Source organism: Lagopus leucura, unplaced genomic scaffold, assembly GCF_019238085.1.
Source record: "Lagopus leucura isolate 7727_CA_CO unplaced genomic scaffold, USGS_WTPT01 Super-Scaffold_100016, whole genome shotgun sequence".
NCBI lineage: Eukaryota > Metazoa > Chordata > Aves > Galliformes > Phasianidae > Lagopus > Lagopus leucura.
This window is the reverse complement of record NW_024962270.1, coordinates 9,761,053-9,787,825: the sequence shown is the minus strand read 5'-3', so window position 1 is coordinate 9,787,825 and position 26,773 is coordinate 9,761,053. Positions and strand designations below refer to the sequence as shown.

The window sequence follows — 26,773 nt, the reverse complement described above, 5'->3', positions numbered from 1 at the left end:
GCCTGGTTTCCACGGCTATCGTCAATCACAAATGCAATTCTGGAAGTGCAGCTCGATGCTATCTTAATGTCATGCTTGCCAGTGCAGGTAGCAAAGGTCTTTAGTGGCACCTGGACTGATCTGCAGAGAAACTGCACGCTTGCTTGACTGCAGCATAAAAAAATGTTGTTTTTGTAAGCCAAGCCAAATAAATTTCTCTGTTGTTTTACTATTTCTAGGAAACACTACATGGAATTCTATTCCCAGTTACAAGGCTGACATTGAGAGAGGCTAAAGGGCTGTAACCAAGAGGCAAAACCTCGAACGATCAATGCGGAAAGACAAAGCAACAAACAGCCCCTTTCCCTACCTGTTGGTAAGCTGCACAACCAACACTACCCATTTACTATATGTCTAATGGACTTAAAGAAGGCTGAAAATTGGTTTAATGCTGTCTTAAGGCACCTGGTTTAATATCATTATGCTTTGCCCGATCCAATAAGTAGTGCAAATCCCAGTATATTGCTGAAATCTGACCTTATGCATCATTAAATTGATTTGGAAGGAAGCCCAGCACTGCATGCATGCACACATTTCTGTGTGGGTACGAGCATCAGGAGATGGCTGCTTCCAAATGGGCTGGCTGGCGCTCCACAGAGGATCCTTGTTGTGGGATTGAAAATCTCTCACAACACAGAGCTGTGCTCTCAGTCAGTCCCCCAAAAGAAGCTTCCATCCGTTTAGAAAGCTGATTTAGGATTTTGCCTCCCACTATTGGGTGACCCCCTAGTGTCTCCCAGAGTGCTGCAGCAAGCTGTGGTTTAAATGCTTCCTTTCAGAACAGCACCAGCTGGCTCCCAAGGAATACCTCTGGGAGGTGTGGTACAACAGCACATGAAGTAAGCTGCTGTTTATACTATTTGAAAAATGTTTTTCTGCTTCACCTCTAACAAAGTTGATTGCATTTTCCATTTCACCTCCTTCACAGCTTTTCTCTCTTCCTTAAGTATTCTGTGACAGGGAAATTACCATGGTTTCCCATTTAAGAGATGGAGGGAATGACTGAGATGATCTAGAAACGAGCCTGTAATAGACATCCACTGACATGGCAGCAGAGCTGTTGCCATGTCAGCTCAGATGGAGATGCTTGGCTCAGAGCCAAGCAGGAGCCACGGGGACCTGTCCAGCAAAGTCCTTGACTGGAAACAAATAAATAGTCCTCATGAAAATGCAGTGAAAGTATTCCTATTCTCAAGGGGCCTCACCACATTCCAGGTACAACTGTTGTTCCTGAAACACCCTAAACTTCTTCCAATGCTCCTGGCTTGCTGCGGGAGGCTGCATGGGGAGGACACAGGCAGCCCCAAGCAGCACTTTGCCAAATTCATGGGCAGTCATGTAAAAGGCATGTGGAAAGGTTCAACCATCAGTCACAGAAAGCCAGCTCCCAGGAATGCCCTCCTACCTCTCTCTTACTGAGCAACTTCACCAGCTCCCTGTTGCAGCAGCCCTGTGCCTTTGGGTCTTGGGCAAAACAGAGTAAGAAAACCAAGAGTTTTCAGCCAAGCATTCAGTGCAGGTAAATAACTTATGTAATTTGAGGCTGGACTACAATTATCACAATGTAGGACAAAAGAAACAGAGCTGCTGTTATTTTCAGTAAAAGAGCCAGACTTTGCCTAACTGGGCACCTGAGGTCTGAATGTTTCTGTCCATCTCAAGGACTTCATCTCATGAAAAGAACTCCCAGTGTTATAGCATAAGCTTGTCCTGCGTAAAAGAAATGCTGACTAGTGTTTTACAAGCTAATTAATTTTTATCAGAGAAGCCTAGTTTAATATCCCCCCACTTTTCATCTGAGAGAAAGAGAGAGAAAGAGAAAGAGAGGAAACGAGAGCAAATGCTGAATGAGAAATTGGTACTGTACAGTTAGGCTTATTATGCTTGTCAAAGTGCAAGTACAGGGATTTAATTGGGTGTACTGTAGGCATGCTCAGGCACCTTTGAACCGTGTCACGTACTTAATGACTAAACAGTAAAATTATTAATTAATAATTAATTAATAATTTAATTGAACAGTGAATAATTAAAACTGTTTTTTGCCATGGCCATCATGCAAGTCAGATTCTCCAGTTTTCCAGTTGCCTTAATTTCTATGGCTGCTTCCTGGTGGGGGGTGGATGTGCCAACCTGTGCTCGTGCTGGTGTCCGCTGCTGCCAGAACCACATGGACACTGACATATGCATGTCCCTGCCTGTGTGTGTGCGCATATTTGGAGCTTAGGAAATCTGGCCAGGAGAGCTTTTAGAGAACAACTCAGCACACAACATAGGAAGTTAATAGAGAGGAGAAGACTAATGACAATGGAGAGACACAGCAAACCATGGCAGTTACACTTGGCCTAGCGAACCACTACTGGACCAGCAAAGCCAGTAGACAACAAACAGGTGAGGCAGAAAACAAAGAGCTCCTTCAACTTCTGCAAAAAAAAACAAAACAAAAAAACAACCCAAAACCTGTGGAGAATCTGCCTGGGACTCACTATAGGCAAGAAACTATGAATTCTCTGAAAACCTTTTTATAGTCCTGGTTGCGTTGAGGTACTTCAGTAACTAATTAACATGCCTGTGACTTTGTGAAGCCTTGGAAAACCTGAAAAATTACATCTCTTCCTTTCCCTCTGTATTTACTACTTCAAAACCTGGAGCTGCAAGAGTTATTGCGAGAGATAATTAACAACAGCTGTTTCACCAGTTGAGACTCCGTTTAGTGTATAGCATGGCATTTATTAGTTGGCTGTAGTCTGCCTGGGTTGGAAAATGAACCTGACATTAGAGATATATAACATCTTTACCAAGATACATTCCTTCCTAGAACTGATGCTACTGTGCTGTCCTTTAAAAGTTACAGGCAGCCCCAAGAATCATAAGCATCCCCTTCCCAAAAGCAGGGAAGGGGAAGGTCTCTCATCATGTCCAATATTTTAGCCATCTTTTTCTAATGGGACACACTTTGGGAATTAGCAAAACAACCTACACGTCTTCGCACTCTCTCCCATCTCAGCCTGAGATAAACAATCAAGAAAGTTTTCTGCCCCCAGGGACAGCTTCTGGACACCAGACTGGAGATAACGAGATCAAATTCATCTCTGGTGAAATTCCACTGGCTTCTGCCACATGAGACCAGAGATTAATTTGGCCCACAGATACATTAAGAAAGGATACAAAGCACAAACGGTATTTTATAAAAAAGAGAAAGGGGAGAGGGAAATTCAAGGGAGACACTGGATCCTAGCCCAGCAGGATTCAGCCCAGCCCGCTCCACCCTCACATCACCAGGCACAGTGCGTGTTGCCGGTTACCTTTTTGCTTACTGACTTTCTTTACTGTCATTGCCGCTTGCCGCTTTTGATTTTCAGAAATTTCAAAGCCTGAAAAAGGGAACACGGCAAATACAATTCAGAAGTTGCTTACAAAGCCTCTCTTTCTTTTGGGGAGGGGGGGATTTTCTGCACAGTTTGGCAAACACAGAGCTCCCTAGGTGGCAAAGCATCACCCAGCAGGCTGTGTGTACGGGAGGGTGTTTCAATGGAAGGCAAATCTGCCTTGAAAGGACAGGCCTGCTTATACTTTCCATACAGACCCTGCGCAAGGGAGATTAAGATTAGATCCATTATTATTATTATTATTATCATAAACAGGATTGTAAATTCGCCCAGTACTTTACAGCTGAGCAACACAAACTGAGCCTGAACTGACGCTCGTTGCAGTCAGTTTCTGGGCCAATGCTGAGGGAAGGGCATGGCTGATTGATCGCCAACTCGGCCCCTCCCTACCCTGCACAGGACGTGCACAGCCAGGGCAGAAAGGAGGCAGCCAGGAGACTGGGTCAGGAAACCCAAGAGTTCCGTTTCACACAAACCCCTGGAGGTCCAGGCTTGAAGCTCTGGGCAGAATTTGCTCACTGAGGGCCAAAAACTGAAACTGGAAAGAGATCTACTTTATGGCAACAAGAGCAGTCTAGGACATCTGAACAAGGTTTAACTATAATGCTACAATTAAAAACAGTGTGGGCTTCTCCAACATTTGGGGCTAAATGAAGCATTACCAACAACCTCCTTTCAGATCCATTTCATATTCCTCACCTATCTTTTCATCTTCTTTTACCATCTTCCTTTCTTCTCTGAAAGCTCTGAGCCATCGCAACTTCTCCTCCAGTTTCTTGGCAAAGAATAAGTGCATTTCCTCAGTCTCCTTGTTATGAAGTTTGAAGGCATTCTTCATGCTGACATTGAAGTCATCATCTCTCCCATCTTCTATATCTACCACTTCATATTTATCCATGTCTATGCGACCTTTGTAATACAGAATATCTCTTCGTATCAGGTCCTGTGGAGACAAAAGGAGAGATGGGCTGATCGTAAGGTACTTACAGAGCCTGAGCTCAGCAGAGAATTCACAGGAGGGCTGAGGAAAAGAAAGAAGCAATGGTGAAACAGTCAGAGTCTTCCAACCTCGTCTGCTGCGAATATATTTGTTGCTGACTGAATGAATAGGGGAAACATAGAAAAAAAACCAGAACAAAATACAAATCCTCATGCTGCGAAATTTTGCTTGCAGGAATGAAAAACCACCTTTGAGCAGACAGAGCCCTTCCATCATCTCCCACGGGTTTAGTACCTTCTTACTGAGCATAATGTATTTCTCCTGCTCCACATGATAGGAGCCTGATGGGATTCCTGCACTGCAAAAAAAAAAGGCTGTACAGAGAGAGAAAACTTGTGAAATCAGCTTGCACTTGGCACTGCAGAGCTGGGTCTCACTTTTCCAGACCTGCTCTTGGTATCAGGGCGAACGGGTCTGTGCCTCTTATCCCTGGCACCCATTTCCCACTGTTACACAATTCATTGGTGAGAAAAATCCCCTCGGTTTTCCATTCAAAGAACTCTTAAACTCTATCCCACTATAATCTGGGTTTAACCTCTTGAGCCAGCTTAAATCTTTGCTTTTCCCTTTCTTGATATTTATAATAATCTTTATGACCAAACCTCCTCATCTCCACTTGCTTCCTACACTGATCATTCCCACCCCCTTGTTTTTCAGCAACAGCTCACTTCTCTCCATCAGGAAGGGAGAAAACAGCAATAGCCTTCTGCTATTGCACCGGCACGGCTGCGTGGTCACAGCAGCAGGGAAACAGCAGATGCAGCAGACATAGCACTAAAAGCAGTGTTTTGAGAGTACTGTGTCAACTTCTCCATCACTGATGTGAAATTGTGATTATTAACCACAGTGAAAGTCAGACACCTGCCTGTTTTCCCCCCTTCCCTCTTTGTACTTCTTTTGGTCCTGCCCTTCACATTTGGTGCTGCCTTTCATGTAACTATTCCTGATTTACACTGGTGCTACAGGAGCATTGGCCTCTTTCATGGAACAGATAACAAAATATGACCACCAGAAAGCAGAGTATTAATTACAAAAAGTCATGACCAGAGAGAGTGTTTCAATTTAGAAGACATACATGTATCTAAAAACACAAATTCAGAAACATACCATCAAGATTGTCTTCCTCTCCCCCTGTAAATACCCAGTGTTTGGGTATATTAAGTTAATCTATTTAAATATTTTTTGGTTTTTGAAAGTGCCTAAAGATAAATGTTATGTCAAAGGGCTCATTGGAGAGGAAGAAAATCAATATACAGCACTTATTTACTCAAGTAAGCTTTAGGAGTGAGGGTTTTTTTTATGAAGGTAAGCAATAGGAGTTGTTTTAAACAAATCATTCATCTCAAAAAATAAGCTGTGTGTCAGTTTTTCAACATATTCATGGATGTTTCAGATAGGGTTGGCTACCATGAGACAGGGCACTGCCCAGGAGGTTGGAGTCTTTAAAATCTGCCCCCCTCCTCTGGAATGCTCTATAGGGGAAAAAAATACCCGTTAACTAACATACTGCACAAATGCCTCCTTCCTGGATGAAAGCTTTGAGCAACGATGCTGTCCTAAACATAAGGAGATTTCAGGCTGAACATGCAAACTGTAAAACTTTTCTACATTGCCCTGATTTGGCAAATTGCTTCTTTCTTCTTAGCCCCCACCTAAATGCTGAGAAGCATCACTAAATTTGTTCAATTAAATCAATACTGTGCACTGGTTTACATTTTAGCTTTGGACTAATTCTTAGAAATAGCATTCATCTTCACATTCTCAAAGAACTTGACAACAAACCTCACTGGAAAAAAAAAAAAAGATATGCTCCTTAAGTTAGTGCTACCCATAGGTATTCTTCTTGACAGAGAATCTGCCGACCCACTGCTGCAGAAAACTTCCAGAAGAAAGCAGGCTGTCCTTGTGAGGCAGGTGAAGTAGGATCAAACATACTTTCTGTGCAATATTCATGACTAAGCAGAGAGCTGCTCATGAAAATATTATGAAAATAAATAATCACGAGCTTCCTGTTCGCCTGGTGCTGAAAATACCACTCTGTGCATTACCTTTTTGTGGGCACATACGTACTGAACGCGGTGTGCTTTTTCCCTCATTTTTTTTGTTTAGCAAACACGATGAGCTCCCTTTAATAGCTGAGTGAGTGCTCTAACAGCATTATAGAGGTGCTATGCTTCCAGAGGGCATCTGGCTGAGCGGCTCTGTGCCTTCCCCTCCCCAGGCTGCAGCCGAACAGTCACTGCTGCGGTGCTCTGGGGGCTGCAGGTGCTGCTGAGCATTGGGCGCGAAGGTAACGGTGTTGCCTAGGAGTTATTGGAGGAGCAATAAGGAGATAATGGAATCGCACAAGTGCTTTCAGAAGATTATTGCTGGGGAAAATGCAATAGCAGGAAATAACAAGCTCAGCTATCAAGAGCGTTTGAGGGAAACACACAAAGAAGGAACGCTGCAGCTTTGTCCTTGAGCATTAAATAAGCGCATTGGGAATCAGGAAAAGACAACAAGCACAGAGCTCCTGCCTGCCGCTTTTACTTTCATTTCAAGAAGAAGCTTTTTGATAACAAGAAGAAATGAATCATCTTCCATCAGCCTCCCCAGAGCTCAGCCTGGCACCAATCTGCTGCTGGAGAAACGGCCCTGGGGGGAGGCCCTGAGGAGAGGATGCACAGAGAGGACAAAGCCATGCAGAAGTCCAGGAGGGAGCTCAGAGCCAGCCCTGAGAGGCAATCACCGTTCTGTGTTGATGGAGCACTCCTTTCCTGCTTCCATAAAGGAAGCACCATTCCCCACCCACTGGCTACAGACTCCAGCACCCATAGCACTGTGTGCATATGGCTCGTTACATCTGGCTTTGGGAAAGCTCAGTCCATAGAGCAGATTGATACCTGTACCTGGGTACCATCACCTGGGATGGCTTAGCTATCTGCTACTACTCCTCTTCAGCTCTTTGTGCCTACACTCAATAAACTGATATTAACTAAATTTTAACATCTGTAGTATCAGAACAACAATAATTTCTTGAGCCACAGGTATTCTATCACATATGTTCTTACAGCTCTTAAAGAAAAAACAGGTATTGCTTAACTCCTTGCCAAGCACTGGTGTCTTCAAATGCACTTGGATGACAATGCAAATGGTTCCAACAAAATTTAGGAGTTCATCTGAGCTATGTAACTGGCAAATAAGGCCAAAGCCCTGTTTTAAGGAACTTCTTCTGCATGTGGACAAGAAAATCAAAATCTGGGACAAAAACAGGATATGAGAGCAGCACTGCTTTGTGTGGTTTGTGGCAGAAGCAGACAGGAGGCAGGATAGAGAAATGAGCCCTGTTGCTCTGCACACTGTGTCTTTCCTCTCTTCAAGCACTTAAGCTGAACCAAACAAGCACACACAAGATAAAGGAAAACAGATGTGTGGTGGAAGATGAAAACAGATTGCTTAAATGGGCTGCTAAGTACTACATGTCAGAGGGACAAAGCAAATAGGTGCACACAGATGGAGATTTATCAGCGATGGAGGTAGCTGCACTGGTGAAAGGAGCTCAGACGTAGGAGATGGCAGAAACTGCAGCTGGGACAGTGCTACTCCTGATCACTCCGTGGAAACCACATGAGACAGTCAAGAGGAAATTACTGAACTACAGACATTGGTTCTGTTTACATGCTGCTATATCAGTGTAGTATTATCTTGTATCCTGACTACAGGTGAGCCAGCATGAAGACCAGTTGCTTTACACTGCCCAATTTTTAATGTCACACTGAAAAAAGACCCGAAGAATTAAATAAGTGTAAGAAAATGTAAAAAGACAAAAAAAAAATCTGAAATCTTGATCATTGGTAAAAGCCAAAGAAATAGAGCTGTTAATCCAGAAAGAACGTAAATGAAAAGGAATGTGCTATGAGTGTTCAAAAAACATGAAAAATTCTTTGAAGAGATCAATTATTCTCCATTTTGATTGTGGTTTGACTTAATTTACTATAAAGGGGAATAAGATCAGATACGTGGAAAAAGATCTTTCCAGCTGTAAGAGTAGCTAAGCACTAAAACAGACAAAATACAGAAGTCTTGAGACAGCATTCCTTGGAGATTTTCAAAAATAGGGTTAGATAAACATCTGTCAGAGAAGATCTGAGTGCTCTTAATCCTACAAGGGAATAGCTAATCTCCTGGGGTCCTGACAGCTCTGCGTTTTGATGTGCCTAAGAGAAAGGCAACAGATGGAGAAGAAAAGGGATGAGAGCAGGTAGGATCATTACGGACTTGAGGGGCAGCGTGAGGGAAGCCCCAAGGCACCGACCAGGAGAGCGAACACAAGGAGCAGTGACACAGACCCGCAGTCTCTGCAGACTGCATCCAGACTGCATTGTGTGGCTCTTAAGAAAATTGATGCATTTAGGTCATTTGCACTTATTTTTTCTAAATACGATCTTTTTTTACCCTACAGCTTCTGTACATTCTTTTTCTTTTTGCTAGCTGAGGTTAATTAAACTCTTCTGAATAAAATGCTCTGCAGTCTGTTCACATAATACGTACTAAGAATCTACAAGGAAAAGATGAAGCAAAAAAATATGTATTTGATGGGAGCACAAAACAAAGTTGTGACATGTTACGTAAACCTTCCACGGCTCTGCTCTCTGTGTTTGTGTTCTCAGAGCTTTGCAGTGCTCCAGGGGAGAACCTGCCTGGGCCCCGTTCTCCTGCTCCCACCTGGACTGGAGCCCACCCTGCTTGCTGTTCTCTCCCCAAGGTGGGGAGGCACCTAGCTGGGCATGAAGGAAAAAAATCTGACTAGTGCCTGTCATCAGGAAACCAAGGCTGGTCTTCAGCGGGAAAATTGGAAGCTATAATGTGCCTTCCACAAAGAATTACACACCTACCCCCAAGTTATTACTCCAGATACAGCCATGTGGATAAAGAACTGCACCTGTAAATCTGACTGTTCGATAACTCTTACTGCAGTGCTGCTTCCTCCTCCTGCTCGCTAGCTCTAATCCATCACGTTTTCCTGCTGCGAGGACCCACAGCCACGCGGGCAGGCGCTGCCTCTGCGTGCAGGAGTTGTGCAGTGCCCTGCAGGAGCCCCCTGCTGCTGCAGAGCAAAGAGAATATTAATCACAGGGAGGGCAATCTGCCTGCAAAATGGCTTCAGAATTAGAAGCTATTTAAGAAATAAAGCAGGAAGAAATTTCCTTCTCCATCACGGGGCACAGCTGAGCACTGTTCGCATCGGATGCCTGCATTTCCTTGCTTAGGGCTGTTGTCTCTGGCAGAAAAGGGCACACTGTATCTTTCACACACGTGGAGGGCAAGGTCTGGGGTGAGTTCTGCCTCGAAAGAACTCAGAAAGGGATCAGGAATAAGTGAGCTCCTTTCTGGTGCAAAGGTCCTGTGCTGCCTCCCCTAATGGTCCCAGCTTGGTGCTTGAGACTAGGTAAGGTCTAATGGGAGCTGGAGGGACACAGAGAAGATGTGCTTTTGGGATTTACTGCAGCAGGCAACTCTCAGCAACCAATGCTTCCTGCAACGAAGGACAGCACAGACTGACTTGTAGGTGCTGGGGAACAGGACAGATCCCCAGCTGCTCCCCAGGCAGCCTCTGGAGAGGACCTGGCCCAGTATGTGTCTGGGCAACGGGTTCCTGCACCTCAGCATGTAGCCACTTTTGTGCCTTCCAGAAACTCCTCTATATGAGCATACAGGAAATACACAGAGATAGATGGATAATGGTGGGTGGCATGCCAGGAGGGACTGCAAGGTCATAAGACACATTATGATTTGAGGATGGTCCATTTTTTCAAGTTCACTCTATGCTAGGTCACACTCTACTTCTCATGCGTAAAACAAATCATCTGTAGAGCAAGAGCCATTTCCAGCCATGAGTCATTAGACCCCTTTATCAACTGACAACACAGAAGATGCCAACCCCAGAATAATCTGCTACAAGTTTCTCATTGCATTTGCAGGTCGTTGTTCCCTGGTTACAAACCCCTGCATGTTCTGATGGCACTTTGGGTGCCTGGGGCTCACTGCAGATTTTATCCCTAGCACTCTAATGGGATAATGCTATCTTCATATTTTACAGGGCAACTAGGAGCTGCAAATAAGTAATCTTTGAAAGACACACACTGGAAACCCTCGATGGCATTTCTTTACCAACCCAAAGCCCCTGATGACCATTATCTACCAGCCCAAAGTCTGATAAGAATGAACAGCAGCACTTGCACCTGCTCCCAGGGCTGGAATGCTGTGCACACTGTGCTGTGTACATGTAAGAGAGGGCACAGCCAGGGCTAACCCCAAACAGTCAGCAGTGGAATCCACTGGATGAGGGAATCCACAAGGATGAGGCAGTGAGGCAGCAGCGTAACAAGCAGCAATCACACAGACTGTCCTTGCCCAGAAGCTGATGGGATCTTCAGGAATCACAAGGGAACGGGGATGCATGGATGAGGCTGAAGGAAGAGGCCCTGCTGAGCACGAAACTTTGCAGCTTGGTGAAGTGCTGGGGTTGAAAAAGTCGATAAATAGCGAAGAGTTGACACTGAAATTTATGACAGAGTAAAACGGGGTCCATTATGACGACACCCAGACACCAGTCTGGAAAAGGCTGGGCTGCGTTTTCAACTTGGCTGTGGGTCTGAGCCTCCTGTGCAGTGAGCTCCCATTGGCCTGGGCAGGGGGTGCAGAGCAGAACAGGGATCTGCATCTGCAGAGGGAAGGAGCAGGTTTTTTCCATTTCCTCCCGAAATTCGCCCTGGTTTTCCTGCCTGCCTGCTCTCCATCTCCGTTCTGCCCAGCCTGCCGTGAGCAATGAGCGCATGGCATGCTGCCACTTCGCCATGTCTTTGGGTATCTTTAGTCATAAGGGCTTTCAACGTTCTTTGGCTTTTTAAAAAAAGACTCAGTGCCTACATTTTTAAAATCTAATTTACCTTAAAGCGACCCTTTGAAGAAAGCAGCACGGCCCGCTTGTCAGGAACACTAAGGACACAGCTTTCAGTTACATTCATTCCTTTAACCCAGCCCCACTGTGTGCTGTTTTTTAGGCTGGGACAGTCACGCACCATTCTCATCGCACTGCACAGTCTGCTGCAGAATTGGGCCTCTGCTCTGCCCAAACTCAATGAGACCTTTTTAAGGTTTTTGCCCTAAACATTCTTGATATCAGAAAATAAAGTCCTGCTGAGCAGTTGGATGCCAGCAGCTGTGAACACTGCTACCATCCCATCAGGTACCGTGCTTTGGGCTGAACCAGCAGGGGCTCAAAAGGACAGAGAGTGATGTTACAGCCCTGTATGCTGCCTAGAATGGGACCAGTTATAGTTGCCCCAGGGGCTGCCACGTGAAGATGGGAACCTGCAACCTCTTGAGTTTGGGTTTATGTAACTCTTCCTGCACAAAGACAGCTGTGCTGGGGAGGTCGGCAGATTCCTGCCAAATTATTCAGCAATGTGTCTGTCTCTTGAGTTTGGTTATAGATGCTTGATTCATCCTTGCCAGCTCCATGAAGCTGCAGTGTGGGCTCTGAGTGGGGGAGGACTGGAGCCGAAAGCATTTATGTGGAGATGCTATTTTTGCTCAGTGTATTTAGTGGAACATCAGTGGCATTTTCATGCCTTGCTCCAGCTCAAGCCCAGTCATGCTGGTTGCGAAGCAGCGAGGCGAGTGCCTTTCCAAGGCACTCATAGCAGGAAGGGATGGGAAACCCTTCTGCAGACACATCCCTGTCTCATCCGCTTTGTTCCCAGGGCTGTAGAGCCGTGCTGCTGACAGGACACCGCTGCAGCAGGGTTGCATTATCAGCTGTTGAGCCAGATTTACACCCACCGCAATTCCAAGAATGATAAATGGGGCACAGAGAATGCTGTACAGCATCTTGCATTTCTATACAGTTACATCAGTAGACTAAACCATTCCCTGTTGAGAATGGAAATCACAGACTGTGAAAGAGCCTCTAAATTCAGCCCTTTCTGGATTTCACCATTACACTGGCACAACAGCCTGGAGCCTTCTCCTGCCCCTGGCGGAGATGTCTGCTCCTGGCTGACCTGCTGCTCTTTGCCCATCCCCTGCATCCCAGTGGTCCCCCAAGCCTGCACCGCAGTGCCAGAGCAGCAGCACTGTCCTTTGTGCTCATCCTGTGCAATGTCATTACCTCAGACTGCAGAACGCCTCTGAGTGCAACACGCTGCCACGTTGCTCCCCACTGCTCAGCAGAGGGCAACACAGCTGACCCTGCCGCAGGCAGACCCGGGCCCAGTGTATGTCATTCTGTGGGATCTGTATTGCTGGGATGGACAGAGCAAGGGTGGGAGGTGCTGCAAGACTCGAACTGTGCCTTGTGAGTGAAAAGCCACTTGAAGTCACAAGAATCATCCCCACGTGGCGCTGTGTTTGCAAACAAGGTTTTCAGATAGCCCTGTGAGCACTACTGGGCTGCAATAATAGCCAGGCCATGGTCGTGGTGTGAAGATTACCTCTGTGTCTTAGCAGCAGCGATACAGAACTAGGCCTCCTTCCACCAACAGTGCTCAGAAATGTCTCTTTTATCTTCCTATTTGGGAACTTGAACTGCAATGGAGTTTGACAGGATTATTTTATTTACCCCATTTCCTACAGCAGAGCTATTTCTGGCTGGCTATTGCTGCTGCTATTAAGCCGCTCTCATTTTGCTTCCCATCCAACCTGCTTTGCTGCGGGAGCTCAAGGGAAGACAGCAATAGCAATAACCCACAAGCTGGAGTTTACATTGCATCTTGATTGCAAGAGACACATAAAATGTGCAAGTGAAAGCTCAATGTGTTTCATGCAGTCAGTGATCTTTTAGTGCTGCCAGAAAAGGCGCAACGTGGAGCCCCATCATGGGGGACAGAAAGCACTGGTGCAGGAGCACTGTGAACCCTTCCCACTTCCCACTGTCCTTCCAGCCTAATGCCACAGCACTCGGGAGCCTGGAGGATATCCAAACTGTCACCCCAAACAGAAAAAAGGAGATGCTCATCTACTACCTAGAGCATTCCCTCACATAGCAAGATACGATTGTAATTAATAGGGTGGGGCCCAGGCCTGGATGACTGAAATCTCACTTTCTAGGAATGATTTCCTGGTGACATTGGGAAGTGACCAGTGCTGCCTCTGATAGTGCAATCTGAGACAGATAAATTAATCTGTGAAGCTCAGAAACCAATTTTATTTCTGAACGTTTCCCCACACAAGTTGCCTTGCAAGATGATTGCCATATCTGGGAGCTGGCTGTCACCAGCGTCTCCATGCTGCTCTAACTCATGCAACCATTGTAAGGCAGACTTAAATATACTTACAATGGCAGAGATAACATCTGTTGGACACACCCGAATGCAACTTTCCACAATTACTTATTCTGACAAATCAGGTCTCTGTCTAAGATCCCCTCAAGGTGTTTGGAACCTGTTGCCCTGGGGGCAGCAGAGCTCATGCTGGTATCTAGGGATGGGTCCAAGCTCTACCCATAGATGTGACCCATGCCATCACTGCAGTTGTATGAATCCAGTCTTATAGTTCAGTATGGTCCTGGTAATGACTGCATCAATGGCTATTCCTTTACATGCAAAGCATTGGCTAAGTAATCCCTCAGTAGCCACATGCACATTTGTCCCAGCTTCCCCTGCAGAAGCCCTGTGACAAATCTCAGGGATGGAGAAGTGAGGAAGGAGGAGCCTGCCTGAGGGCTGCTCCCAACCCTTCTCACCCCTGCTGTATAGCAACAACAGGTAGTGAGAGGAATCCCAACTTGCAGAGAGCGGTGGGTGCCCACAGATCAGAAAGTCCAGACAGATGCTGAAACTTTGAAATATTTGGAACAGATTGTTGAGCACAGTGAGTGCCAATCAGTGAGCTCCTGTCTGTTGGATGGCTGCTGGTAGTACTGCTGATCATCTGCAGGTGCATCAAACAGGGCAGGGATTGCCAGGAGCTTGGGAAGAACCACCCTGAAAGTTAGCCTCCCTTCTAGGAACATCCCAGACAGATGCTCAAAACAACGCCACAACTTCACATTTTCAGCCAATAACAGAAAGGGGGGGATTGCAAAGCCTCCAGAAAGCAAGTCAAGTTCAAAGCAGAGGGGAGTTTGTATGGAAGTATGTTAGTGTATAATCAACGAATATTAAGATGTTATAATTACAAAATAAAACAAGAGAGTTAGGCAAAGCAGATTATAATAACAAAAAGAAAATAGACAGAAAGCTTACCTGTATCCTAGGCTCGCTTATGAAACTCCAGTGGAGTGGATCTCCAGGAGAGATCTTTCCCCAGTAGCCAGCTCTTAAAAGGGTCTGGGAGAGATGGAGCCAGGCTCCACCCCTTCCAGCAGCACAGGTGAATTGCCTTCACCTGTCTCCTGTGGCTGACTCATTGCTTGCCTCAGGTGATCAGAGGTTCAGGCTGTGATTCAGCAGTTCCCATACAGTTAACTGCTGCTGAAAGTGGATAGCTGGATACTGGAGATCCTGCCATAGCCAATAGCGGATTGCTCAGGCACAGGCTACACCATATTGTAGCAGCAGAAACACAGCAATTCTTGGTAGCATAGGACAGAGTCCTGCTGAAACCCTCCCAGGCCATCTGCCTACATGGCTGGTGGAACAATCCCAATCCAGCACGAGCAGCGGAAACAAGGATGGCTTTTGAAAGTGTGCCTTGTCCTTAGGAAACATACACAGCAGCCAAAATGAAGCAGAGCTCCTAGCACTGACACCTACAGAGCCACCAACCCCTTGGCTTAGAGAGTAAGTGGATGCCAAGCACTTTCCGCCACACAGAAACAATCTCATCATCTGCCAATATGCAGAAGATTTTCTAAGGAGGGAGATTCCTTGGGATTCTCTACTAAGTTTTGATCAGACTCAGTGATGACACAAATGTCAGCAAACACGGGTCAGGTTGGCTCTGAATTTTCTCACCACTCGTATCTGGAAGACCAGGAGCACTGTTCCATCAGCTGCTTTGGAAGCCTGTAAGGACTCCATTGCCCTGCATACAAGGCAGAGGAGCTAGCAGCTCTGGGCTAGTCTGGACTCTGAGATCTTCCAGAAACCTGCAACTTGAGCTTTTTACTGTGCCCTTCTGAACTCAAGCAAATTCAGTTCCCTGAGGGCTTGTGCAAGTGGAACACAAAAGCACATCATGAGCTATGTACCACTCACATGCTCTTGCTGTGCCTGGTGCCAGACTGTGCTGCAGATGGCCCAGAACTGTGGGGCTCTGCCCACTCCAGATGAAGCACCAGCACCACACAGCCCCCGGGCTGCCTGCACCTTGCTGTAAGTGCTGCTTCACTAATGAGGCTCCAGGATCTCACCCATGGGCACTGGCATGGAGGGCATATTGCCAGATGGCTGTGATCCATAACAGCAGAGCTCCACACAGGATCAGGACAACATGGACTAAAAATCAAACATGAGCTAACACTCCCCTGAATTCTGTCCTTGAGCAATGCTTCTTAACAACGTTCAGGATAGGGAAATCCAGCTGTCAGCCCCTCTCCCCTCACCCCATCACTCTGGAAAACAGAACCTGCAGCTTGGAGTTGGAAGAGCAGATACAGGGGGACACAGCACAGCCTGGAGTGGTCCTTGTGACCCTGAGGTCGGGCTTGTGGATAAGTTTGCAGCCCCTGCCCTTCTGCCTGAACTTGCCGTGGAACTGAGAACCCCCAGGCCTGCCTCTGCTGGCTCCAACCTGCTGGCTGCTTTCCTGCATATGCATCACTTGTATGATGCTGCCACATGCACAACACAAAGCAACTCTGGCATAGGTAAGGGAAGAGGACAGTGACACAGGAATGCTGTTTGCATACTGATCCCAACCCTGAGCTCCCCCAGCCTGCTGAGAAATGTGGAGAACTCTCTGCTCATTCTGATGGCTGCAGACATCCCAGATCTGGTGTTCCTGGGAGCAGAGGAAGACCTGACACCCCTCCAGAGCACAGCCTGGATGCTGCCTTATGAATGGGAAATTCAGGGTCACAGTCAAAGTTTAGGAGGTCAAGATTAAAAAATTAAGCCCCGCTGCATATTTGCAGACTCACATTGACGGTTCTCTGAGTTTGTTATTGTTGCTGTTCTGCTTTTTGCTTTTTTTTTTTTGTAACAGAGACGGGAGAGATGTACAAGGCACAACAACAGTGGGTGGAGGGAAGTGCAGAATCTCAGTCAACCATGACTCAGGAGAAGAAACTGCCACCCACCGAAGGCGCAGGGCAGAACTGCATGGCACTGGGCAGCAGTGCATTGACTCAGGAGTCACCCACACCATCCCCAGCTTCCTGCAGCCACAGACACTCCCCAGGGTCTGCATGCCATGCAGGTCTGTCAGCTCACTGAGCACACCCCAGGTGCCAGGAATGCAGCCCCGGGTGTATCTGCAGCCAGCTCAGGGAACTCCCTCTGCACAGCGCTCTGTGGAGCTGCAATGTAAATGGCCACGATGTGAGGGCTGCCATCAGGGCAGAGACCAGAGCTGTGAGCACTGTCATTTCTCTCCAAACAGGTGTGATGGTAACAAGCTGAGATCACCTGGGTGTGACTGTGGCCATTGAGTGGGGGTGCTGGTGCCTGATACTCCAAAATACAGCTCATCTGTTGCTATCAGTTCTACAACACATTAGTTCTTCACTCCCTTTCTCTCACCTTCATGGTGGGTTTCATGGCAGAGATGTCCTCTATAAACCAGTACAGTAGCTACATGAAGATGAGGCTTGAAATGTATTTCTCTGAGTGACACATGCACACCCTGTTACACACCGAGCTGCCGCCTGACAGTTCTTCAACAGGCAGCAAGCATCATTTTAATGCAGTAATTGAGCTGCCTGCTCAAGTGCCAGGCTTCAGAGTTTGTAAAGAAATTCTAGGGCTATCTAATCCCAGATCGTATGCTGCAGCCAAAACCCAAAAGCAGAAGTGAGGCAACGAGCCAAAGCGAGGGGCATATGAGAAAAAGGCATGAAATGAACAAGGGGAGGCTGAATTTGCTACCAGCATAAAAATCCCTCCGTCACGTTATACTCACCACCCTGTAATTCAGTAGCATGAAGCACTACCCATATCCTCTTCTGCACAGACAGCAAATGGCCACCTTGTCCTAAAAACCACTTTGGATTGGAAACCCATTCCCAGCATGTCCTTAGCAGCACTGCTCACTGCCTGGATGTCCTTACCTTCTTGCAGAGAACCATCTGGTGATCAAAGAGGAAGAAAACACGCTGCTGGTTCCGTCCGTAGGGCTGGTAAATCCAGGACATCTCTCCCGTGTAGATCAGCTCTGAGCTGCGGTCCAAGATATCATCTCCCTGGAGGGCACAGAGAATGAGGCCATGTGAACCACTGCTCCCAGCAGGACATGATTCTCTTTGTAGGATGCAGAGAAACAATAATTAAATAAGATTTTGGTCTTTCTGCAGCTCTCAAGGCTGCCATGCCTGACTTCAGGCCAAGAAATGGAGGTGGGGGATCATCCTGGAGGAAAGGAAATTCTACAATTCTGTGATTCTGTGAAATCAAGTAAGTGTGGACAATCAACGCACGGTCATTGTGGCTCAGAGTGCAGTGAGCAAAGTAGCAGCAGAATGGGAACTCCAGGCAGCCCCATTTCCACACTGCACCCCCAGACCCAGCTCTCACCACAGTGCCCATCCCATGGGCACCCCCAGTAAAACCCCAAGCTGGGGTCCACCAGCTGGACTCCAACCTCCCCTGGGCTCCACAGCCATCTTCACAAGGATCTCTCATTGGAAAAGCATCCCAACACAATTGAGATGTCCCTTCAAGTCCCTTCAAGATGCCAGCCCAGCTCCTTGCATCATCTACCCCAGAGCTACCAACACTCCCCCCCCCATCCCCACGCTTTGAGGTGATGACCACCCCCTCCTACAGCATTCTTGTTAAGAGTTCCCCAGCCCCAAAACCCCGTCAGGCCGGCCAGCTGCCAGCATTCCCTCACCCTGTCTCAGCCTGTGGCTAACACTTGTTTTCCTCTCCCATTTTTTTTTAAGGATTCATGAGCAGATGGTCTTGAAAACACAGCGCATTCTCTCCCACTCTCTGAGAGAACAAATGCAGTCACCCTCCACTAATTAGGATGAGCTGGACTTTTTAAAAAGTTAATTAAAATCTATTTATTAAAAATGGGTGAATTCACCACCACCTGCCCCGTGGGCATCTCAGTGCCTCGCTCCAAACACCACAGAAGGGAGCAGGATGACTTCAACGCAAAGGTAAGGAGCGGGATGGGGGAGAAAGTGAGAGAGGATCGTTCCTTTTTTTTTTTTTTGGCTCTGAAACCGGTGCAGTTCTGGCTCTGATGCCAAACTAGAGCCAATACTATGACAAGAGCATCCCAAAATCTCAGCAAGCAGATTGTAAGGGCTCTGGGAGCACCCAGGCACACGCACTTTTCTGGTCCCACTTACAGTGACGGTGCCAGAGCAACCAGGAGCCCTCCCCAGCCCTCACATTTCAGTGAGGATTTTGGGCTGCAGGTAAACGTGTAATGAACCTCCCAGCATTGACTGGAAGCAACTGAGTCCCTGGGACCTGTGACAACAGCTTCAGTAAGTCGCTGAGGCATCATGCAGCAGCAGGGACTTTCGGGTGGTCCCAGTGAGGTGCTCATCCCCCTCTCCATCTTGCTCTGTGGCTGGCTGGTTGAGGGCCCCATCGGGGCAGCCTGCCCAGCATATGGGGTCCTTCAGGCTGACCCTAGCAGTGGGACCTCCTGGGTAAGCAGCAAGACCCAGGGATGTGCCAGTTCTTCCCCTGAAGGAAATGCACGGGCTTCAGAAAGTGTGGGCTTCTCTGGTTAAATGGGAGCTTATCTGAAAGATTCAAAAAGGATAGGAGCTTTTCTGAGAGGGGGCAAGCCTAGGAGAGGCTCTCTGCTAAAAATAGAAGAGCAGCTTTGTCTTTTACTCCTGTGGTAGCATCTCAAGCCTGAGGACACACAGAGGGCTCTGTAAACACTTCTACTTGATTAGCTAGATCCAAACTGTGTAGTCCCTGCAAGCAATATTAAACAAAAAAAAATCAGATCCGAAATGATAGGATTTGTATTGCATTTTCTATGCTGTGAAAATAATTTTCACATACAATCTACAGGCTGGAAGGGGATGATTTCCAGTGCTGGGTTAGCACATTTGGAAATGTCGTAGTTCAGACAGTTTGGGACCAGCCCTACAGCCCTGAGCAGCAGCCCCAGCCAGTAATAAAAAGCCTCAGGCCAGCCTGGTTGGAACTGAGCATCCAGCTGCAAACAGAGGGCAGGAAAGGAAGAGGGGTCCTGTTCTGCATGCAGTCATCAGCACTCCTGAATGTGCGGGGAGCAGATGCGGGCTGGATGCACGCCCCATGCTCTGTTGAGCGCTGCAGAGTGATGCCTATGTCCTGGGGCTCATCCTGCCTCCGAGCAGAGGTCAGTGCTCCTGCTGCTATGGGAAGGCAGCAATCCCCAGCTCCCCAGCTGTGCTATAGAGACCACTCTGAGACAGGTAACCACTGTGCTATAGGCAATCACCCTGCAACAAGGAGCTACGAGGAACCAAAGGGTTTTACTGATGTCACACAAGCAGTGCTGCTGGATGAATGCTCCTCACTGTTACTGCCGGGCACTAAATCCCCTCTCCTAGTTAACATTCAGTGAGCAGTGCTCTCTTCTGCCTGACACTGCTGTTCTTTAATTAGAGATTGACAGGCTGATTAGCACTCTGGGCTACAGAAAGATCAGAAAAAAGGAAAGCGAGAGAAATGTTGTCTTTTTCATCAGGCTCCTTTTTTGATACCTTCTGTTGCTGGGAAAAAAAAAAAATAAAGGAGGAAAAGAAAAAAGCAGAAGGATCTGTTTCAGTCCCTGTTGTGATTTTTCCCTGGGAGGATTTCTCATCAGGCTGTCCTCACTTTGAAAATAGCATGTTGGTTGCATGCATCTTTTTTTTTTCCGTGTCATTCTTGGATTCAATAACATAATATTAGGCCGGAGCCAACTATTATGTATTACGTAATTAAGGGCACTGAGTCTTGATTTAAAGCACCAGTAAATATTGAGAATGAGAAGAGATTTAAAAGGACAGTTTTCATTATATTTCGCAATTACACATCCTTTACCCTTCATGTAAATTTAATACTCAAGCAATCTGCCAAAGTGGCAACCCACGGGAATCTCGGGTAGCAATATCTAGAAATCTGCATAAACCAAAGTAATCTGCTTAAATAGCAGGCTCAGGCTAATCGAGGCCGGGAGCAAGGCTCTGCTCTGCACCAAACACCCCACTGCTGCCTTGGGACGGCTGATCCCTCCCAGGGATGGCAGCCATGGGAAGCAGACTGGCCACAGCTTCCTGCTCCAAGCAGAGCCGGGCTGATGGGAGCAGCACCACAGTTTGCCAAAGCACACATCTGCTTCCCATCAGCATGGCAGCTGTGGCAGGCACTCAGTGAGCAAGGGTGCACTCACGGCTGCAGCGGGCATTGCAGACGCAGCCCAAGCAAATGGCAAGGTTGTAAATCACTGAATGGTTGGGTTGGAAGGAACCTCAAAGTGCATCCAGTCCCAACCCCTGCTGTGGGCTGGCTGCCCCCACCAGCTCAGGCTGCCAGGTCCCATCCAATGTGGCCTTGGGCACCTCCAAGCCTGGGACACCCAGCCTTGGACAGCACTGCCACGACTTCATTGCCTCCTGAGTAAAGAATTTCCTCCTCACATCTAGCTTGCATCTCCCCTCTTAGTTTTAAACCATTCCCCTTTGTCTTGCCATGGTCTGACAATGTAAAACATAACTATCCACCTTTTCTTTAAGCTCCCTCTGGAGCAGCCCCGCACCATGCCATCGCCACAGCAGCTCTGCAGCACGTGGTGGGCTGGCACAGGCTGGAGGAGGGCAGCGTGCTCTCTGCAGGCCGTGCGGTCCCAAGCAGAGCAGACAGAGGAAGGCAGTGCCATGCCACTCCTGCCACCTCCATCCTGCTTCTTAGGCACCTGTATAAGCAGCACTGCCCAAACTGGGGCTGCAAGGACGTAGAAAAAATGATGGGCTTTGAGGAACTCTTCTCTTTGGAGTGCCACTGTATACACATTGCTGGCTAACCTTTGAGAGCTGTAGCCCAGGACAGGCTCAGTCCAGCACATTTCCCACCAACTCAGAGCAGACCTGGCACACTGCTCCGAGCCCAATGCAGCTAACTGCATGCCAGCACTGCCTGCTGCCTTCACACATCCCTGCTCTGACCTGAGGGCACTGCACCACCAGGGAGGGGATGGCACCAAGTGAAGGGAAATAGAGGCATCAGGAAGCACTTCATAACCAGAAGAGCTCTCGGGCACTGAAAGGTCTCAGCAGGAGGTGGTAGAAGCGCCATATTCCACACCATTAGCAACCAAAAGAACAAAAGGCCCTAGAGTATTCCATGTAGGCAGGGCAGCACCTCTCTAAGTTGGTCAATGCATTGGAAATCCAAAACAAAAAAGTGAGTCACACAAGGCAACAGTCCAATGCGGATTTGCTGGTCAAGATCACACTCCTACAAATTACACAGGAACACATTTCAAAGTGACTGGGGATTGCTTCTAATTTACAACAGTCAGTGAGATCAGAATCTTCCCTCCTGATTTTGCTCAGTCACTCCATGTACGAAGCCAACAGTGATTCCTCAGGCTTGGTGCCCTGGTGCTGCAGCACCCACCAGCTGCCCTGCAGTGGGGCTGCCCTTCTCAGTGCCATTTGCAATGCACATCAGGAGCCCCCACTTAAGTGGCAGTCTGAAAACAAGCCCTGCCTTTGGCAGCTGAAGAAATTCCACAGTTTTCTATTGCTGACCCTGAAATTCACCTTCACAGGGCTATGCAGAAAATCTTAAGGGATTAAAAATGACTCCTGAAACACACAAGCACAACTCCAGGGGATGCAATAAAACCCCTCCTGCTCAGATGAGCCAGGACATACCCCCTGCTTTTTCTATTTGCTTTAGGATCAACAGTACGTATGCAATCCCAACAACAGTCTCTCCTTGTGAGAACAGGAGTACAAACACTTTGTAAACAAAAACGGTTTAAGTATCCGCTCACTAAATATTTGCTTGGTTCAGATTTTTTCTTCTCTTTTAAAACTCTTTTTCCAACATCTTATCACAAAACACGGGAAGATTCAGAAATTAAAAAGCTATTTTGAATCAGAGCATCAACACTGTCAGAACAGAGATGTTAAGGAAAAACAGAGACATTTTTTCCAAAGGAGGGAATTCAGCATTCAAACCACTTCACTCTTGGTTGCTGCTGGAATAATTCACTGAGTGCAAAATACAGTCGTGATTAGGGATTATCTCTGTCTTGTGCACTGGATACATTTCTGGTGGGGGAGAGAAAATAAATGCCCGTTATTCTCCTTGCTCCTACTTTGTACCTGCGGTTGTTCCTACTTCTCTGTACTCGGGGTTTGGTTTCTTTTCTTTTGTACCAAGCAAGACTCAGCTGTCCCCAGATCTACGCTCCACTGCTCGCTTGCACTGCCGCGCCAGCTGGAGAGATCAGGAAGCCACTGGGACACACAAGGGGATGGGAAGGGAGTGCTTCTGAGTACTGAGGGTAATTAGAGGAGGATTAGGGTCACGGGAAGATGGAAGGGTAACCGCTGTGGGTTCCTGCCTCTGTTTCAGTGAGAGTTTAACTGGGTAAGCACTTCCAGAAGCTCAAAGTTGACATCGGGTCACCCTCTCTCAGCTGGCTGTTCTCCTCCAAAGAACTGGGAGTCACATTCTGCTCTCCAATCCAGATAAGCAGTGCACACTCCCCATGGACTGGAAGAGATTGGGGAGATATACCAGGAAAGCCCTCTCCCAATCCCTGGCAGTCCACCTGTATGGGAAGAGGGCTGGAAGCCCTGCAAGCTGGCAAGGAAATCCAGCTCTGATGGCCTGGGAGAGGCTGAGATCAGTGCATGGGGTTTTGGAGGTCAGCAGCCCAGGAATGCTGTGCATACAGAGCAACTGTACAGATCAAGGACACATCTGAGCACTTGGCACTGCTTTTGATTTCTCCTGCTCTCTTCCTGAGTTATGCTATAGTCACTTCTGTGTATTTTGGGTTTGTTTGTGTGCATCCTCTTGGCCATTATGTGGGCATTTGTGCAGTGGGGTCTGATGGTTCAGAGGTTACTTCAGAGGAAAGAATCAAGCAAAGTCCTCTGCAGCATTTAGATCTCATCCTCTAGTGCTCCCATCCAAAACACAGCATAAGAATGGCAAGAATGGTGTTTCTCTTTGAATGAAGGCAGTAGCTTTATTCCTACTGGATCTCTGAGTGGGCAACAGCAGTTCTGTTGTATTAGGAGAAGCTGAAGGATGGTGCTGCAACATTGTGCTTAAAATCTGGAAAAGCAGTCAAAAAGCCCTTGGAAAAATGATTTGGCAAGATCCTGAGAATAGGACAGAGATAAAGAATAGGTATGGCTAAGTAGGAGTGAATTATCAAGGATATAGCTAAATAAAAATGAATTATCAACTGAGCCAATGGAAGAGAAGAAACTGCTGTTTCACAGATCCTATGTGGAGGTCACCTTGGCTTTCCACTTGCATATGAATATTCACTGACTTGGAATTGATCCATCCTTAATCTAGATTCATTTACAGTGAGGGTCGTGGCATTTCTTACAAACGACACACTTCAGCTCATCGCACTGAATATACTGCAGGCTGAAGATACATCTGATGGTCCTGTGCCTCCCCGAGAGCAATTTCCTAATGCTGAAAATGAGCCTGGGTGTCAGTATCAGGGAACTTTCTGCACAGCAAACAACAATAAAACAATCAAGCAAATCATCTGTATTCTCTGCTCTCACCGCCTGTCAAAATGTAAGAACCAGCTATGATTGCTGCACTTACATGCTTTATCAAGAGATCCAGGGCTGAATCTAACCTTTATTATACCAACAAAACTAATTCAGTCAAGGAAGATGCACAATCAGAAGGAGAAATGCATCTGCATTTCTCTATTCCCTGCCTTCCTAGATCATTTCCCAAGAAATAAACAATGTGACTTCCCCATATACTGTAATTGACAGTGTGATCCCAATGATTTGAATGTAAAGTTATTCCAAACCTTTGTGACTGTAGGAAAGAAAGAAGACCATTCTATCACTTGCTGAATACACGGATCAATGATTTAAAACAGAGGTGATTTACAAACATGCTCATCTTTGCTCTGCTTAGAAATCCAACTCACAGGTTACATTTACACAAGGATTCAAAAAGTCCAAGGATAAGGAAAAAAAAGAACAAATGCTTTGTTTGGATTTGCCTTTTCAAGCACATGGCAGAATGTAGCAGAACTAGTGAGGAATCCCTCTGCTGACTGCCTTGCTCGTACTTTGCAGCTTGTTCATTATACTGCAACTACTTATTGACTTGGCTCAGAAATATCTTTAAGAGGATACTCATCTTAAACGTGCAGACAGCATCTATAACTTCAGCTTAATGTCTTGGCTTCTAATCATAAGACATTTTGCCATTTTTTTTAACTGTCACAGCTTCTAGGCCTTTTTGATACTGATTTCCCTACTTCTTCCCCAGCCACAAAGCACAGAGTCAGAACGCACTGAGTTTGATCCTAATCTCTCTGACTGCCAGAACAACAGCACTTCATTCATAGAAGTTACTCCGGATTTGTGTCTATAAAATAGGAACTGGACCCGAGATTTTCTTCAAAATACCATTAATGTTTTAAATCTTAAGTCCCATCTCCAAATCATGCATATACATTTCCTCTGCCCCCAGGTTAATCCCAGTTCTGAAGTCCTCTCCAACGCACACCCAGATCAGGCTGTGTGAAATGAGCTGCGTGGCATAGGATAATTCCAGCAGCTGCAGGACCGGCCCCCATCCGGGTTTATAGCCCCTAACGCAGGTTCCGTACCTCCCAGTCCAGAACGGACGCCTGCCACTGAGCTATCTTGTCAATGTTCTCCAGTCTCCGCTTCCGCTCATTGATCTGCAGAGTCACGTTCCTCATGACGGCGAGAGCAGCAGCCACATACCTGTAGTCACTGTGGAACACAGAAGAGAAGCCCGTGAAATGGAGCTCGATGTGCGGTGGAAGCATCTAGCAGTCTTACTGTCGGCTGCATAACTCACCACCATCCTTCTAGCAAGAAATGGAGGTAGGATTTGCTACTTGATACTACAGTGCTGTGTTTTTGCATTGGCAACATCTTTCTGGATCATTGAAAAAGGGCAACTAGGTTGCAAACAAAGCAGCGTGAGAGGAGACATGAGGGCAGAAGCTTCCCAATGGCTTGCATCTGGAAGCCCACTGAGGGAAACCTGGCCTCTCCCAACTCAATCTGCAGCAGCTGTGGATGTCGTTCTTTAAAGTCTTAAGGTGCTCACTAAAGAGCATCCTAAGAGAAAGTCTGACCATTTTGATCAGCTCTGTCCTTGGGCTTGGATTTTTATGTTTTTAGGATGAACATTTGAAAATATGTTTCGCTTAGACAAATTGGAGTCCCTTCTAGGCCAGAAGGTAACTCAAGAGAGCCACAGAGCACTATCCAGTGGCATTCGCTCACACTGCTGGCTTCAGGTGAGCAAATCAAAACCATTCTCTCTTTTTCCTGGACGTGCCTGTGAGCATAATAACACGGAGTGCAAATAGCTTCCCACCAGGGCCAGCAAAGATGATGATCAGTCTTTTCAAAAAGTGATGCTGAAATCAATGCTATTGATTTCCTCCCTGTGCCTTCTTTTCCACTCCAGGGAACCTTAATGTTCATTTCAATCGGAAAGACAGACAAGGCCAGCTGCCGTAACGCCACCATCATTTATTATTAACTTAAGGGCTGATATTGACTGCTGACTAATGAGAAAAACTGTGATCTTAGGCAGCTGTGAGGGGAATGGCTTTATTGATTATTGCTAAAGAATTGCACTGGTGACAGCTAAAATAGGGGTGAGTGCTGTGAATTAGAGAAAAGCTTTAGATTCATTTCCTTATTTGATCCAAACAGGATAAATACTAAGAAACAAGCACAGTACACCATACAGTGGAATATTATCTGCTATTTTGCCACCCTTTTCTGGATGAAATCTTGAGAACAATTTTTATTCAATTCTTATGTTGAAATTCCAGCTAGGGTTAAAAAAATCCTACAAAATCCCAAGCATCAGGGCTGGTCCTTCAGCAAAGTGAAGGAGGATAGAGGATGGGCTGCCTGACATACACATCCCAATGCACAACAAAGGATCTGTTGCACCTTCCCTTCTGTGGCCATCTCTAAGAAGCAAAAGCCTGTCTGCACAAGGGAGAAACCAAGCTATGCCATTGAGACACACTA

At 46.8% G+C, this 26,773-nt stretch overlaps 1 protein-coding gene across 4 annotated transcripts in view; it reads right to left on the bottom strand.

The window, feature by feature from the left end:
- Nucleotides 1-26,773, bottom strand: part of ARHGEF9 (Cdc42 guanine nucleotide exchange factor 9) — a 185,349-nt gene that overhangs the window by 10,532 nt on the left and 148,044 nt on the right. For all 4 annotated transcript variants that reach the window (XM_042876384.1, XM_042876383.1, XM_042876386.1 and 1 more), the window contains 4 exons: nucleotides 25,357-25,486; nucleotides 17,621-17,752; nucleotides 4,125-4,368; nucleotides 3,342-3,410 (listed from right to left, as the gene is read on the bottom strand). In XM_042876384.1, the coding sequence (XP_042732318.1) occupies nucleotides 3,342-3,410; nucleotides 4,125-4,368; nucleotides 17,621-17,752; nucleotides 25,357-25,486 (575 nt within the window). The remainder of the gene's footprint in view (nucleotides 1-3,341; nucleotides 3,411-4,124; nucleotides 4,369-17,620; nucleotides 17,753-25,356; nucleotides 25,487-26,773) is intronic.